At 50.0% G+C, this 16968-nt stretch overlaps 1 protein-coding gene across 2 annotated transcripts in view; it reads left to right on the top strand.

The window, feature by feature from the left end:
* LOC144672740 (beta-1,4 N-acetylgalactosaminyltransferase 1-like) overlaps positions 1-14320 on the top strand; it is an 88308-nt gene extending 73988 nt beyond the window's left edge. For both annotated transcript variants that reach the window (XM_078534706.1, XM_078534705.1), the window contains 3 exons: positions 5794-5934; positions 8020-8257; positions 13152-14320. In XM_078534706.1, the coding sequence (XP_078390832.1) occupies positions 5794-5934; positions 8020-8257; positions 13152-13369 (597 nt within the window). In that variant the 3' untranslated portion in view covers positions 13370-14320. The remainder of the gene's footprint in view (positions 1-5793; positions 5935-8019; positions 8258-13151) is intronic.
* The last annotated feature ends 2648 nt before the right edge of the window (positions 14321-16968 follow it).

The following is a 16968-nucleotide window of genomic DNA, read 5'->3' as shown; positions in this document are numbered from 1 at the left end:
GCGTGTGCGTGGACGTGCGAGGTGTGAGTGAGTGTGTGGACGTGCGAGGTGTCAGTGTGTGGACGTGCGAGGTGTGAGCGAGTGCGTGGACGTGCAAGGTGTGAGCGAGTGCGTGGAGGTGCGAGGTGTAAAGCCAGTGTGTGGACGTGCGAGTTGTGAGCGAAAGCGTGGAGGTGAGAGGTTGTGAGCGAGTGCGTGGACGTGCAAGGTGTGAGTGTGTGGACGTGCGAGGTGTGAGCGAGTGTGTGAACGTGCGAGGAGTGAGTGTGTGAACGTGCGAGGTGTGAGTGTGTGGACGTGCGAGGTGTCAGTGAGTGTGTGAACGTGCGAGGTGTGAGCGAGTGCGTGGACATGCGAGGAGTGTGTGTGGACGTGCGAGGTGTCAGTGAGTGTGTGAACGTGCGAGGTGTGAGCGAGTGCGTGGACGTGCAAGGAGTGAGTGTGTGGACGTGCAAAGTGTGAGCGAGTGCGTGAACGTGCGATGTGTGAGCGAGTGTGTGGACGTGCGAGGTGTGAGCGAGTGTGTGGACGTGCGAGGTGTGAGCGAGTGCGTGGACGTGCGAGGTGTGAGCGATTGTTTGGAGGTGTGAGTGAGTTTGTGGATGTGTGAGGTGTGAGTGAGTGTGTGTATGTGCGAGGTGTGAGTGAGTGGATGTGTGAGGTGTGAGTGAGTGTGTGGATGTGTGAGGTGTGAGTGAGTGTGTGAACGTGCGAGGTGTGCGTGAGTGTGTGGATGTGCGAGGTGTGAGCGAGTGTGTGGATGTGCGAGGTGTGAGCGAGTGTGTGGATGTGTGAGGTGTGAGCGAGTGCGTGAACGTGCGAGGTGTGAGCGAGTGCGTGAACGTGCGAGGTGTGAGCGAGTGCGTGGACGTGCGAGGTGTGAGCGAGTGCGTGAACGTGCGAGGTGTGAGCGAGTGAGTGAACGTGCGAGGTGTGAGCGAGTGCGTGAACGTGCGAGGTGTGAGCGAGTGCGTGAACGTGCGAGGTGTGAGCGAGTGCGTGGACTTGCGAGGTGTGAGCGAGTGCGTGGACGTGCGAGGTGTGAGCGAGTGAGTGAACGTGCGAGGTGTGAGCGAGTGCGTGAACGTGCGAGGTGTGAGCGAGTGCGTGAACGTGCGAGGTGTGAGCGAGTGCGTGGACTTGCGAGGTGTGAGCGAGTGCGTGGACGTGCGAGGTGTGAGCGAGTGCGTGGACGTGCGAGGTGTGAGCGAGTGTGTGAACGTGCGAGGTGTGAGCGAGTGCGTGAACGTGCGAGGTGTGAGCGAGTGCGTGGACTTGCGAGGTGTGAGCGAGTGCGTGGACGCGCGAGGTGTGAGCGAGTGCGTGGACGTGCGAGGTGTGAGCGAGTGCGTGGACGTGCGAGGTGTGAGCGAGTGCGTGGACGTGCGAGGTGTGAGTGTATGGACGTGCGAGGTGTGAGCGAGTGTGTGAACATGCGAGGAGTGAGTGTGTGGACGTGTGAGGTGTGAGCGAGTGCGTGGACGTGCGAGGAGTGAGTGTGTGGACGTGCGAGGTGTCAGTGAGTGTGTGAACATGCGAGGTGTGAGCGAGTGCGTGGACGTGCAAGGAGTGAGTGCGTGGACGTGCAAGGTGCGAGCGAGTGCGTGGACGTGCAAGGTGTGAGCGAGTGCGTGGACGTGCGAGGTGTGAGTAAGTGTGTGGAGGTGTGAGGTGTGAGTGAGTGTGTGGAGGTGTGAGTGAGTGTGTGGATGTGTGAGGTGTGAGTGAGTGTGTGAATGTGCGAGGTGTGAGTGAGTGTGTCGATGTGTGAGGTGTGAGTGAGTGCGTGGACGTGCGAGGTGTGTGGACGTGCGAGGTGTGAGCAAGTGCGTGGACGTGCGAGGTGTGAGCGAGTGCGTGGACGTGCGAGGTGTGAGCGAGTGCGTGGACGTGCGAGGTGTGAGCGAGTGCGTGGACGTGCGAGGTGTGAGCGAGTGCGTGGACGTGTGAGGTGTGAGCGAGTGCGTGGAGGTGCGTGGTGTGAGCGAGTGTGTGGACGTGCAAGATGTGAGCGAGTGTTTGGACGTGCGAGGTGTGAGCGAGTGCGTGGAGGTGCGAGGTGTGAGCGAGTGCGTGGACGTGCGAGGTGTGAGCGAGTGCGTGGACGTGCGAGGTGTGAGCGAGTGCGTGGACGTGCGAGGTGTGAGCGAGTGCGTGGACGTGTGAGCGAGTGCGTGAACGTGTGAGCGAGTGCGTGGACGTGCGAGGTGTGAGTGCGTGGAGGTGCGAGGTGTGAGCGAGTGCGTGGAGGTGCGAGGTGTGAGCGAGTGCGTGGACGTGCGAGTTGTGAGCGAGTGCGTGGAGGTGAGAGGTTGTGAGCGAGTGTGTGGACGTGCGAGTTGTGAGCGAGTGCGTGGAGGTGAGAGGTTGTAAGCGAGTGCGTGGAGGTGAGAGGTTGTGAGCGAGTGCGTGGACGTGCGAGGTGTGAGTGTGTGGACATGCGAGGTGTGAGCGAGTGTGTGAACATGCGAGGAGTGAGTGTGTGGACGTGTGAGGTGTGAGCGAGTGCGTGGACGTGCGAGGAGTGAGTGTGTCGACGTGCGAGGTGTCAGTGAGTGTGTGAACGTGCGAGGTGTGAGCGAGTGTGTGGACGTGCAAGGAGTGAGTGCGTGGACGTGCAAGGTGTGAGCGAGTGCGTGGACGTGCAAGGTGTGAGCGAGTGCGTGGACGTGCGAGGTGTGAGTGAGTGTGTGGAGGTGTGAGGTGTGAGTGAGCGTGTGGAGGTGTGAGGTGTGAGTGAGTGTGTGGATGTGTGAGGTGTGAGTGAGTGTGTGAATGTGCGAGGTGTGAGTGAGTGTGTCGATGTGTGAGGTGTGAGTGAGTGCGTGGACGTGCGAGGTGTGTGGACGTGCGAGGTGTGAGCAAGTACGTGGACGTGCGAGGTGTGAGCGAGTGCGTCGACGTGCGAGGTGTGAGCGAGTGCGTGAACATGTGAGCAAGTGCGTGGACGTGCGAGGTGTGAGTGTGTGGACGTGCGAGGTGTGAGCGAGTGTGTGAACGTGTGAGGTGTGAGCGAGTGTGTGAGGTGTGAGCGAGTGTGTGAACGTGCGAGGTGTGAGTGGGTGTGTGAACGTGCGAGGTGTGAGCGAGTGTGTGATTGTGCGAGGTGTGAGCGAGTGTGTGGACGTGCGTGGTGTGTGTGTGGACGTGCGAGGTGTGAGCAAGTGTGTGAACGTGCGAGGTGTGAGTGTGTGGACGTGCGAGGTGTGAGCGAGTGCGTGGAGGTGCGAGGTGTGAGCCAGTGTGTGGACGTGCGAGTTGTGAGCGAATGCGTGGAGGTGAGAGGTTGTGAGCGAGTGCGTGGACGTGCGAGGTGTGAGTGTGTGGACGTGCGAGGTGTGAGCGAGTGTGTGAACGTGCAAGGAGTGAGTGTGTGAACGTGCGAGGTGTGAGCGAGTGCGTGGACGTGCGAGGAGTGAGTGTGTGGACGTGCGAGGAGTGAGTGTGTGGACGTGCAAAGTGTGAGCGAGTGCGTGAATGTGCGATGTGTGAGCGAGTGTGTGGACGTGCGAGATGTGAGCGAGTGTGTGGACGTGCGAGATGTGAGCGAGTGTGTGGACGTGCGAGGTGTGAGCGAGTGCGTGGACGTGCGAGGTGTGAGCGATTGTTTGGAGGTGTGAGGTGTGAGTGAGTGTGTGTACGTGCGAGGTGTGAGTGAGTGGATGTGTGAGGTGTGAGTGAGTGTGTGGATGTGCGAGGTGTGAGTGAGTGTGTGCACGTGCGAGGTGTGAGTGAGTGTGTGGATGTGCGAGGTGTGAGTGAGTGTGTGGATGTGCGAGGTGTGAGCGAGTGCGTGAACGTGCGAGGTGTGAGCGAGTGTGTGAACGTGCGAGGTGTGAGCGAGTGCGTGAACGTGCGAGGTGTGAGCGAGTGCGTGGACGTGCGAGGTGTGAGCGAGTGCGTGGACGTGCGAGGTGTGAGCGAGTGCGTGGACGTGCGAGGTGTGAGCGAGTGCGTGGATGTGTGAGGTGTGAGCGAGTGCGTGGACGTGCGAGGTGTGAGCGAGTGCGTGGACTTGTGAGGTGTGAGCGAGTGTGTGGATGTGCGAGGTGTGAGCGAGTGCATGGACGTGTGAGGTGTGAGCTAGTGTGTGGACGTGCGAGGTGTGAGCGAGTGTGTGGACGTGCGAGGTGTGAGTGAGTGTGTGAATGTGCGAGGTGTGAGTGTGTGGATGTGCGAGGTGTGAGCGAGTGTGTGAACGTGCGAGGTGTGAGCGAGTGCGTGGACGTGCGAGGTGTGAGCGAGTGCGTGGACGTGCGAGGTGTGAGTGAGTGTGGGACGTGCAATGTGTGAGCGAGTGCGTGGACGTGTGAGGTGTGAGTGAGTGTGTGAACGTGCGAGGTATGAGTGAGTGCGAGGACGTGCGAGGTGTGAGCGAGTGCGTGGAGGTGCAAGGTGTGAGTGAGTGTGGGACGTGCGAGGTGTGAGCGAGTGCGTGGACGTGCGAGGTGTGAGTGAGTGTGTGGACGTGCGAGGTGTGAGCGAGCGTGTGGACGTGTGAGGTGTGAGCGAGTGTATGGACGTGCGAGGTATGAGTGAGTGCGTGGACGTGCGAGGTGTGAGCGAGTGTGTGAACGTGTGAGTGAGTGTGTGGGTGCATATCTCTTATCTCCTCTGACTTCAGTTAATAAAGTGTGTGGGATCCTGGGCTTTATAAATAGGGGCATAGAGTACAAAAGCAAGGAAGTTATGTTAAACCTGGATAAAACACTGGTTCAGTCTCAACTGCAGTATTGTACACAATTCTCTGAGGCAACATGGGAGGAAACCTGTTTTATTGAGTGAATGGTTCAGATCTGGAATGCACCGGCTGAGACTGAGGTGGAGGCAGATTCAACTGAAGCTTTCAGAAGAGAATTGGATCATTACCTGAAGAGAATGAAGAAATGCAGAGCTACAGGGAAAGGGTGGGTGTGTGGGACTAGGTAAATTCCTGTTGCTCATTCACAATGGACCAACTTCTCTGATGTAACTATTTTTTGATTCTGTGAACTCCCACATCACAACCAATTACTTAATTTATTCTTTTGTGCCAGACAAACAGCTTTTAACTCTCTATAAAGCTTGTCAATACTTGATCACTAAACCCAGACCTGCTGAGTATTGTCTAGCCCTTCTCTCCCATGTCCCGACACAATCCAGGAAAAAAACCTTGAAGCCTGAAAACCAATTATTCTCTGATAGTTCAGCTCAAGCCTCTCCCTTTGTTACCACCTTATTTACCTCTGTTTTATCAGAACCAGTATGATCAGTGCTCCTTGGAACTGTCCTTCCTGGTGGTTCTCAAGTGGAAAAACCACTTAACCCTCCACCCTCCTTCCTCGTTGTGTTGAAATTGTGAGTGATCACAAACCTTCAAGCCTACCTCACCCTTTCCCAGACCCTCAAACCTGGAGAATCTTGCTTTCGATGCATTTGGCCCTTCCACCCCCCCCACTCCCCCCAGAGCTCCTCAATAAGGAAACAGGAAAGCAAACGGGTTGAATGATCAATGGACTTTGCTGTTGGCTGTTGCCCCTTCAGTGAAGCCATACAGGGTGATCGGGCGGGAATTTTATGGCCCTTCCGCAAGGTGGGCAGGGGTGGAAGATGGGGTGAGCTGTCCAAAAGCCCATTGACATCGGTGGGGGCCATAAAAACCCCGCCCATGGTTACGAAGGCGCACTCCCGGTGTCAGGAAACTGTTGGAACGCTCCCCATGCTTCCCTCCTGCCCACCAACAGCCGCGCAGCTGTAACTTGGCCCGCTGGTATGTGGGAGTCTGCTTCAATGAATCATTGCTTATCTCCCCAGGGTTGGTTTGCAGGGCGGAACTTGGCTGTCTCCCAGGTCAAAACGAAATATCTGCTGTGGGTCGACGATGACTTCATCTTTGCTGCAGACACCAAGCTGGAGAAAATGGTGGACCTGCTGGAGAAAACAACTCTGGATTTAGTGAGCTTGATAATGCCTCGCGTTAAACATTAACCGTATTGGGAAAAGATGCTCCCTCTTTGACAGACCCCAAATTAATCGGAAATCAAGGTCGGGGGGAGTGGGGGTGGATTGCTATTTCTTGAAGCAGAAAATCTACCATGGGATAAATGTTTGTGGGAATCCAACAGTCTAAACATATTTTAATACCATTAAGCCAAATACTAAAGTATTTGATACTAAGGTGAATAATAAGAAAAAGTTCTGTGTCAGCTGTGGCTCAGTTGGTAGCACTCCCACCTCCAAGTCCAGAGGTTGCTGGTCTAAATCCCACTCCAGACACTGAAGCACAGAATCCAAGCTGATGCTCCAGTGCAGTACTGAAGGAGTGCTGCATTGTCAGAGGTACCCTCTTTTAGATGGTACATTAAACTGAAGCCCTATCTGCCCTCTCAGGTGGATGTAAGGTTAAACTGAGGCCCTATCTGTCCTCTCAGGTGGATGTAAGGTTAAACTGAGGCCCTATCTGCCCTCTCAGGTGGATGTAAGGTTAAACTGAGGCCCTACCTGCCCTCTCAGGTGGATGTAAAAGAAGAGCAGGGGGGTGGGGTTCTCCCCAGTGTCCTGGGCAATATTTATCCTCCAATCAGCGTCACTAAAAACGGATGATCTGGTTATTATCTCATTGCTGTTTGTGGGATCTTGCTGTGCACAAATTGGCTGCTGTGTTTCCTACATTACAGCAATGACTACATTTCAAAAAGTACTTAATTGGCCGTGAAGCAGGATGTCTGAGGTTGTGAAAGGCGTGATGTAAATGCAAGTCCTATCATCTTCTGTTTTTAATTGTTTGTTAAGATGGGTTTCACTGCTTTGGATCTTGGATTTGATTCTAAAAAACCTCAAGAATCTCTTGGCTATCACCACACAATTATAGACATTACTCATCAGCCTTGGGCAAGACCAACAATCACTCCAATAGTTCATTCAACAAGGGAACTCAGTCTTTTTTAATGCTCCTGCTGTTAAATACAGTATTAGCGAACTCTTAAGGCTCTTTGTTCTCAGGGTGCTGAGCGCTCAGGGTCTTGAATCCCACAGCTCCCAACTATTTCAGGGAAGGAAACCTGTCATCCTTAACCGTTTTGACCTGCTCTCTTCCATCTCCATAACATCGCCAATCTCTGGCTCCGTCTCAGCTCATCTGCTGCTGAAACCCTCACTTTTGCCTTTGATACCCCATAGACTCGATTATTCCAGCACACTCCCATCCTTCTGTAACCTTGGGCTTGTCCAAAACTCTGCTGCCCGTATCCTAACTCACACCCTGCCCTGTTCACCTGTCCTGTGTACACTGACCTACATTGGCTCATGGACCAGTAGCATTTCAAATGTCAAATTCTCATCCTTGTCTTCAAACCCTTCCATGGCTTCACCCCTCCCTAATTCCACAAGCTCCTCCAGCCCTAACAACCCCTGCAGACCTCTGCCCTCCTCCAACCCTGGCTTGTTGCTCAAGCCTGATTTCCTTCCCTCCTCCATTGGTGGCTGTGTCTTCAGCTTTTTTTTCAAGCGCTCCTTAGAACCTAACCCTTTGACCAAGCTTTTAGCCACCTGCCCCGATTGCTCCTTATGTGGCTCGGGGTCAATGGTTGCTTGCTCATGATCCTTGAAGCACCTTGGCACCTAATACTACGCTAAACGCGGCATGTAAACACGGGCTGTTGTTACATGTGACTCCAGTGTCACAATAATGTGGTTGACTCTTAATTGCTCTCTGAAATAGTCTAGCTTAGATTTTATCTAACCGCTACCAATGGTTTGAGATAAATACTCCCACTGTTATGGCAAGTGGGGATGAGCAAAGTTGATTTAACTCTTTTATTCCCCCCCAGACTTCTGCAATACACCTTGTTAGGGCTAGTATCTAACAACGTTCAGAGCCCAGGGTTGGGGAATGTATCCCGCGGTGAGATCCACAGCCTGTGCTTAGATTATCCTCACTTCAGTCACCTATTTCCATTGTGGAGCTGCGCTGATAACAACTAGGCCCCAGAGAATACCATCTTACCCTACCACGCAACCTTGTTTTCTGGTTCATTCCAGGTTGGAGGCTCGGTGAGAGAGGTAACAACTTATTCAGCCACGTATCTGCACAAACTGAGTGTGGGACCAGGTGGAGAGGAGGGAGACTGCCTCACCATTCGCAAGGGATACTACCACGCAGTAAAAGGTTTCCCTAACTGTGTCGTCACAGACGCCATAATTAACTTCTTTATGGCCCGAACGGAAAAGATGCAGCAAGTTGGATTCGACCCTGATATAACAAGACAAGGGCACTTAGGTGAGTGAATGCTGGGTCATGCCCAAACAGAGAGACACAAGGGCCGTTCTGAAATCATGCCCTGGGTCTCATTGGCATCTTTGGACAATCACTAATGCTTGCCCAGAAGCTCTGTCAGCACCTGTAAAAGGGAGGTTATCATTTTGAGTGCGCGCCTCTTCATCAGTACACGATAAGCAGTAAGCAGATGTGTTAGTAAGGCCGGAAACAAATAGGAAGATAAAAGAGGGAAAGGGTGGACAGATGCATGGAGAGAGTACACGGGCTTAATGTGCAATGAATGGAGCATCAACAGATGCTGGAAAGACCCACACAAAAAAGGTGAGGTGGGGAAGAGAAAGAGAAGAATGTTGCCAGTTCGGCAATTCTGACACTAAAGCAGAAAATGTGGGCAAAATGCAGCCAGCATATGAGCCAACGCCACTGGTTAAGAAGCCTCCCAGCTGTGTTCTGATGCAAGCTCTCTACCCTGACCTCCATGCAGGCCTCTCTCTCCCCTCAATAGCAAGAGAGCCACCCACACTCTCAGCCGCGGTTCAGTGGGTTGCCTCTGAGTGGGAAGATCGAATCCCACTTTACAGACTTAAACACACATTCCAAACTGACGTTCGAGTGCAGTACTGAGAGGGGGAAGTGCTGTCTTTCTGAAGAAATGTGAAACAGAGGCCTTGTCTGCTCTCTTTTGTGGACATAAAAGAACCCATGGCCCTTCTTCAAAGAGCAGGGGGGGGTTCTCTCCGGTGTCCTGGCCAATGTTTATCCCTCAACCAATATCACTAAAACAGATGATCTAATTATTATTATATTGGCATTTATGGGAGTTTGCCACACACAAATTGGCTGCTGCATCTCTTACATTACAATGGCAACTACACTCTAAAATTACTTGAGTGACTCTAATGCATTTCAGGAGATCGTGAGGTTGTAAAAGGCGCTATATCGTGCTTTTTCATACCCTTCTGCTGGAAAGAAAAACTTCAAATCAATGTTCAGGCCAGAGGGATGTAGCTTCCCAAGGAGAAGGATGAGATACTCTTCCTGAAGCCTGTGTTGATGGGAACAATGATGGAGAGAGGAAAGGAGGGATTCAGGTGGGGAGGATAAAATGGTGAGCTTCAGGGAGGACAGGACCTCACCGAGACATTCAGCAACGTGACAGATCTGCTTTTGGCGTTGCTGATGTACAGGAGACTCCACCTTGAGCAGTGAATATTGTACATTAGATTTCAGAAAATCATGTGATTTGCTGTTATCAAGTGCATCTGGGCCAGTGGTGTAGAAGGAGGCGAATGGGTAAGTGTTGCATTTGCTGTGGCTTCACAGGTTGGCACCGAGGGAAACTGAAAGTCAGGTCAGAAGCTCAACAACAACTTACATTTATATAGCACCTTTAATATAATGAAACACCCCAAGGTGCTTCACAGGAGCATTATAAAATAAAGTACGACAACGAGCTACTTAAGTAGATATTAGGTCACATGCCCAAAAGCTTGGTCAAAGATGTAGGTTTTAAGGAGGGTCGTAAAGGAAGAAAGAGAGTTAGAGAGACAGAGTAGTTCGGGGAATTTTTATAGGGCCTTGAAGAGCTTGAGGCACGGTCACTAATGGTGGAGCGATTAAAGCCGGGAATGCTCAAGAGGTTGATATTGGAGGAGCGCAGATCATTTGCAGGGTTTGTGGGGCTGGAGGAGATTACAGAGCTAGAGATGGGTGAGGTCATGGAAGGGTTTGAGAACGAGGATGGGAATTTTAAAATCAAGGCCTTGATCAGCCAGAAGCCAATGCAGGCCAGCGAGCACAGGACTGATGGATGATCAGGGTCTTGGTGTGTAGGGGGTTCCCCTTTTCCCTCAGAGATCCTCCCTACACTCAAGTTTGTGACACCAGATTCACAAGGGTATGGCTTAAACAGAATGACCAGCGAGATAGGTTTCTTCTGATAATTCACAATCGCTTTATTGAATCACCCACAACCCCACAGTGCAAAACCCCTAAAATGTAAAACAGCTCATTCCCAGTACCCGACACAAAGTCACCACAACTCGGACTTAAACTTACAAAAACACAGGCAAAATACCTGAAACCTCAAGAAAATACCCTCAGACCAATATCACTACGATTTGGCTGAAACACCAACACGGTGGGTCTGTCTGGTGTTGACTGTAGGCCTGAGTCAAGGTGACCAGACTCAACCCTTATTCCAGCTGCAGTCCAACACCTTCAGGCCAGTATCGCCACAATATGGCTGAAAACACTTACAATCCCCAGCACGGCTGGCCAATCCGGTGTAGAATGTAGGCCTGAGTCAAAGTGACCAGCCCTGAACCTCCTTCCAACTGTGCCCCCGAAACTCAGATCTGCTCTTCTTTTATAATAATTTAACTCAGACATGTCAAAACATATTTCCTGTTGTTCCAATGTCCATTTAGCTGATTCCACGCAAAGTCCAGACAAATGTCATCAGCTCCTGCTGGTTGAACCAATACGGGGTTTTCCATGGAAGATGTATCATAGAAACATAGAAACTAGGAGGAGTAGGTCGTTTGGCCCTTCGAGCCTGCTCCGCCATTCATTATGATCATGGCTGATCATCCAACTCAATAGCCTGCTCCCGCTTTCTCCCCATATCCTTTGATCCCTTTTGCCCCAAGAGCGAAATCTAACTCCTTCTTGAAAACATACAATGTTTTGGCCTCAACTACTTTCTGTGGTAACGAATTCCACAGGCTCACCGCTCTCTGGGTGAAGAAATTTCTCCTCATCTCAGTCCTAAATGGTCTATCCCATATCCTCAGTCTGTGACCCCTGGTTCTGGACTCCTCCACCATCGGGAACATCCTTCCTGCATCTACCCTGTCTAGTCCTGTTAGAATTTTATAAGTTTCTATGAGATCCCCCTCATTCTTCTGAACTCCAGCAAATATAATCCTAACCGACTCAATCTCTCCTCATATGTCAGTCCCGCCATCCCAGGAATCAGTCTGGTAAACCTTCGCTGCACTCCCTCTATAGCAAGTACATCCTTCCTCAGATAAGGAGACCAAAACTGCACACAATATTCCAGGTGTGGTCTCCTTATCTGAGGCGAGGACACCCAGGTCTCGTTGCACATTCCCCTCTCTCAATTTATAGCCATTCAGATAATAATCTGCCTTCCTGGTTTTGCTACCAAAGTGGATAACCTCACATTTATCCACATTATACTGTATCTGCCATGCATTTGCCCACTCACTCAGCTTGTCCAAATCACACTGAAGCATCTCTGCATCCTCCTCACAGCTCACCCTCCCACCCAGCTTTGTGTCATCCGCAAATTTGGAGATATTACATTTAGTTCCCTCGTCTAAATCATTAATATATATTGTGAATAGCTGGGGTCCCAGCACCGATCCCTGCGGTACCCCACTAGTCACTGCCTGCCATTCGGAAAAAGATCCGTTTATTCCTACTCTTTGTTTCCTGTCTGCCAACCAGTTTTCTATCCATCTCAATACACTACCCCCAGTCCCATGTGCTTTAATTTTACACGCCAATCTCTTATGTGGGACTTTGTCGAAAGCCTTCTGAAAGTCCAAATAAACCATATCCACTGGCTCCCCCTCATCAACTCTACTAGTTATATCCTCGAAAAATTCCAGTAGATTTGTCAAGCATGATTTCCCTTTCATAAATCCATGCTGACTCTGTCCGATTCTGCCACTGTTTTCCACGTGCTCAGCTATTAAATCTTTTATAATGAACTCTGGAATTTTCCCCACTACCGATGTCAGGCTGACTGGTCTATAATTCCCTGTTTTCTCTCTACCTCCCTTTTTAAATAGTGGGGTTACATTAGTTACTCTCCAATCTGCAGGAACTGTTCCAGAGTCTATAGAATCTCGGAAGATGACCACCAATGCATCCACTATTTCTAGGGCCACTTCCTTAAGTACTCTGGGATGTAGATTATCAGGCCCTGGGGATTTATCGGCCTTCAATCCTATCAATTTCCCCAACACCATTTCCCTGCTAATATTGATTTCTTTCAGTTCCTCCCTCTCACTAAACCCTGTGTTCCCAACATTTCTGGTATTTTATTTGTGTCCTCCTATGTGAAGACAGAACCAAAGTATGTATTTAGTTGGTCAGCCATTTCTTTGTTCCCCATTATAAATTCCCCTGTTTCTGACTGTAAGGGACCTACGTTTGTCTTCACAATCTTTTTCTCTTCACGTACCTATACCACACATGTATCCAGATGAATATTATCAGTTCTGATTGTATGTGCAATCCTCCTGCTTTATGAGGTGGCACAGTAATAGCACCTGGTTCTGAAGTTAATGAGAGTTTGAATGACCCTATTCCAGTACTATTGTCTGTGGTGCAGACCTTAGTTGCATAATTCCTTGAGTGTATTGTATTGATGATATGCCCTTTGTGGCATTGTATTGGGTAATCAGACTATTACATTAGTTGATATTGGGTAATGGCATTTCCCTGATACCATTGTTCCCTGAGAGCAGTCAGCCAATGTCCAAACCCTTTTGATGAGGTACTGTTGTTTAAATTAAATGTCTGTATTAACCCCTTGCTGCCCAGCCCTGCACTGCTGACTGCAGCTTGGCTTTTTGCAATTTATAGTTCCAATCATGAGGTCACAACATGTCCGTGGGTTTGAAATTATGTTCCGTAAATTTCCCAGTTGGAGGGGACTCTGATCCTACAGTTTAGGGCATGGGCAGCAGAGTTTTGGATGAGTTCAAGTTTACAGAGGGTGGAACATAGACGCTAAGCTCAGGGTCCAATAGAGGGCCATGCTGTGAGAAACCTCGTTCAAACTAAGAGAGTGGATAAGAGAACAATTCAGGTCATCACTCATCATACCAACTGCTCTGACTCTTCTCCCCCGCTGCAGAATTCTTCATCGATAACTTGGGCCTCCTCCATATTGGCTCCTGCAGTGATGTCATGGTGGACCACGCCTCCAAAATCAAGATGCCTTGGACAAAAAAGAGTGAAGCGGAGAAAATGTATTCCCAATTGCGGTACACCCGGGGATCGGAGGCAGATAGCAACTTTCCAAACAAACTGTTTTACTTCAAAAACCGGCTTAAATGCATCAGAAGCAGCTGAGGAGGCACCATTTGGACTGTTTTTAGATTCAAATGTTTTGAAAACTCAGGTAGCCAGCTGCAGGTTTAATTTCAACTGCTTTGCCTCGCTTCTGCTTAAGAACTCCACCTTAAATTGTGATATCGCTCTTCCCCAGAATCTCAAAGATTGGGAGACTCTTTAGCTCCTCCTACCGCCGCCAAAACCACTGCTTCCAGACTTAGCTTGTCTTCTCTCCTCTCTTCAAACCGGCGCAGTGTGTCCTGCAACACGGTGGTCCCTTGACTTCAGCTTCTCAGCTTAAAAATACATTTCCTCTTTGATAGACTTTGCGTGGATTGTGCTGTGGTTCCTTTTTGGATCCGTATTGATTTGATAACTTTCTATCGATAAGTATTGATTTTTGTTTTTAAGAAAAAAAAAAGCCAAATTTGGGCAGTTTGCAATATGAGAAATGAGCGCTGTCTAACAACAGGCCATTTTAGTGACTGATCCCAGCGATTTGAAAATGTGTTCACACACAAAATTCCTCAGGCTGCTTATCTTAACAAAGATATCGACCTGGTTAAGTTTATACAAGGCGCCAACGAGATAACCTCAATGACTGGAGCAGTTAGAGCCAAACAAAACAAGGAGCTGGAGGGGAGATTTGCCAGGATTGCATGTGAGAAACTGTCTGCCTTTCAAGTGATTGGGCCTTGATTCCCCCCACACCAACATCAGGTAGAAAGGTACTCAGGGATGTTCTCCTCCCTGACTTCACTACTTTATGACTCCATTCCCCATACTCTGAACCATCTACTTCCCCACACCCAAGTCCTTCACCATGAGGGCAAAGCTAGAAACTCACCTATCCTGCATCCTTCTCCAAAAGCTGCATGCACAGGGCCATGTCCAGAGGGGAAGTATTTTAGATAGAATTACATGGGCGTTTACAGGACCAAAACAGGCCATTCAGCCCGACAGGTCCATACTGGTCAAAAACAGAATTACCTGGAAAAACTCAGCAGGTCTGGCAGCATCGGCGGAGAAGAATAAAGTTGACGTTTCGAGTCCTCATGACCCTTCGGTACTTACCTAGACTCCTGTTAAACGCAGCTCTGTTATTCACTCCAATTACTCCTGGTGGAAGAGAGTTCCACATTCTAACCACTCCTTGCATTAGAGAGCTTCTCCTGAATCCCGATTGGATTTACTAGTGACTATCTTATATCTATATTGCAAGCAGGGAATGAAATGTCCTTGAAGAAACAGGCAGGGCTGGCAGAAGGAGTGGCACTTTAAGAAATTTACTGCATAAAGTTCCATCATACCAAAGCAGCAACTGTACAGCAAAGAAGCTTTAAATTAGGGCAAAAGGCAAGAGATCCAACATGCAATGGCTAAACAATGACAGGCTCCCTTAAGAGCAATGACCCAACATCAGGCCAGGGGTCATCCTTTGTCACTGCTAGACTGGTCACTGCACATCTCAGCATCTGTTCAGCTACTCCAGGCAGATTTTATGGTTCAGTCCAATTGAAATATTTTTGTGAGGATTAAAGAGCCTTTCACATACCACACTGATGCCACCGTTAGATTGCCCGCACCTGCCAACATGCCACCAAACGTATGTGCCATCCCTTCCATACCTACCGGGCATTGACGATTGGAAATGGGACCTTCAGATTCCGGGTCAATGTCATAGGGCCAGGTTGCCGTGGAGTCGGGCTAACTCTGGAGGCCTTTAAAAATGGAGGGTGGGACCCCCCATGCGGAAGTTCGGCAGATCCCATTTTTGCTGGCAGGGCGTGATTCGTACAGGCGGGAAACTCGAGCTCAGCAGGGCCATTTGAAATTAGTGCTGAGTTCAGACAGACCCCATGTTTGCTGCTTAACCTGTATGTGAAAGTCACAAATTTATGGATGAGATGTAAACATTCTTGAAAGGCAGACAAGGTCTGTATAAGTGTCATGATCTGAAGTTATTTAAATCCCTACCCCTTTTAAAAATGAAAATAAAAGACAAAAGGCTAAATGTGTCAGTTAGAGTAAAAAAACAAACACCCACTGCTAGAGTGCATTGACAGGCCATCTGGTCTAGCTTAGAATAAACCATGAGCCATCTGTTCCTGCAGTTTCAACAGACTTCATTGTCGACATTTCTCGAGGACTGTTTTTTACTCGTTCACAGGATGTGGGCATTGCTGGCTAGGCCAGCATTTATTGCCCATCCCTACAGCCCTTGAAACTGTTATTACAGGTGAGCCCATAAGGAATGCTTGGCTGAGTTTCAAAAGCTCCAAAACCACTTATCTGAGCGGGAGGGCTGAGATCCCATTTTGATTTTTGAATGCATTTCATGAATGAGAGTCTTTTTCAGTATCAAGTGTGTATGAGTGAGAGCTCTCTTAGATTGTTAGAAGTTTAACTTTTTTTCATCTCCACATGGCTCCTGTGGTCTGTCCCTAGTGGCTAATGGGTGAGTGGCTATGGAGGTGGCATGGGCAGTATGGCGTGCATGGAGATGGTATAGGGGATATGAGAGAGCATGCAGGTGGCATGGGATTATGATGGGGTTCGTGAGGGGGCATGGAGGGGTAGATTGGGGAGAGGGTGTTGAGAGATGAGGGCCTAACAGCCTTTTATACGATTGGGCCGAAGCCTCAGAGAACCGAGGTAGGTCTTCTAACCATCCTGCCTTGGCACTTTCCCATCCCTGTGGCTGCCATAGAACTTCCTCCATAGGTGGCAGCCCTGACTCGCTCACGCTCCCCCCCACAACCCCACACAACTCCCGGAGAAAAACCCATATGTGTGGGCGGTCTTTTCCATGGAGACGGGTCTGCTGAGTTGAGAGATTTCCTAATTCGAGCTTTGATTGGCAAAAATCTGGCCCATAGACTCCTAGAGTCATTTACGGCTCAGATGAAGGCCATTCGGCCTATTGCGTCCATGCCAATGGAGCCACCCCTTGAAGCAATCCAGTCAGTCCCACGTCTGCTCTATTCCCGTAGCCCTACAGCTTTATTTCCTTCAAGTGCCCATCCAATTTTGTTTTGAAATCATTGATTGTCCCCGCTTCCATCACCTTCGTGGGTAGTGAGTTCCAGGCCATTACCGTTTGCTGTGTAAAAAAAGTTCTCCCTCACATCACGGGGTGTGGGCATTGCTGGCTAGGCCAGCTTTTATTGCCCATCCCTAATTGCCCCTTGAGAAGGTGGTGGTGAGCTGCCTTCTTGAACCGCTGCAGTCCATGTGGTGTAGGTACACCCACAGTGCTGTTAGGGAGCGAGTTCCAGGATTTTGACCCAGCGACAGTGAAGGATCAGTGATATATTTGCAAGTCAGGATGGTGAGTGACTTGGAGGGGATCTTCCAGGTGGTGGTATTCCCATGTGTCTGCTTCCCCTGTCCTTCTAGATGGTAGAGGTTGCAGGTTTGGAAGGTGCTGTCTAAGGAGCCTTGGTGAGTTGCTGCAGTGCATCTTGTAGATGGTACACACTGCTGCTACTGTGCGTCGATGGTGGAGGGAGTGAATGTTTAAGATTTTGTGAGTATGACTGTCAGGCTGCTGTTGGACCAGTCTATGGGACAGCTCTCCTCATTTTGGCACAAGCTCCCAGATGTTAGTGAAGGGC

Source organism: Cetorhinus maximus, chromosome X, assembly GCF_964194155.1.
Source record: "Cetorhinus maximus chromosome X, sCetMax3.hap1.1, whole genome shotgun sequence".
Lineage (NCBI taxonomy): Eukaryota > Metazoa > Chordata > Chondrichthyes > Lamniformes > Cetorhinidae > Cetorhinus > Cetorhinus maximus.
Note: the sequence above shows the minus strand (reverse complement) of the source record. Positions and strands in the feature narration are given on the sequence as shown.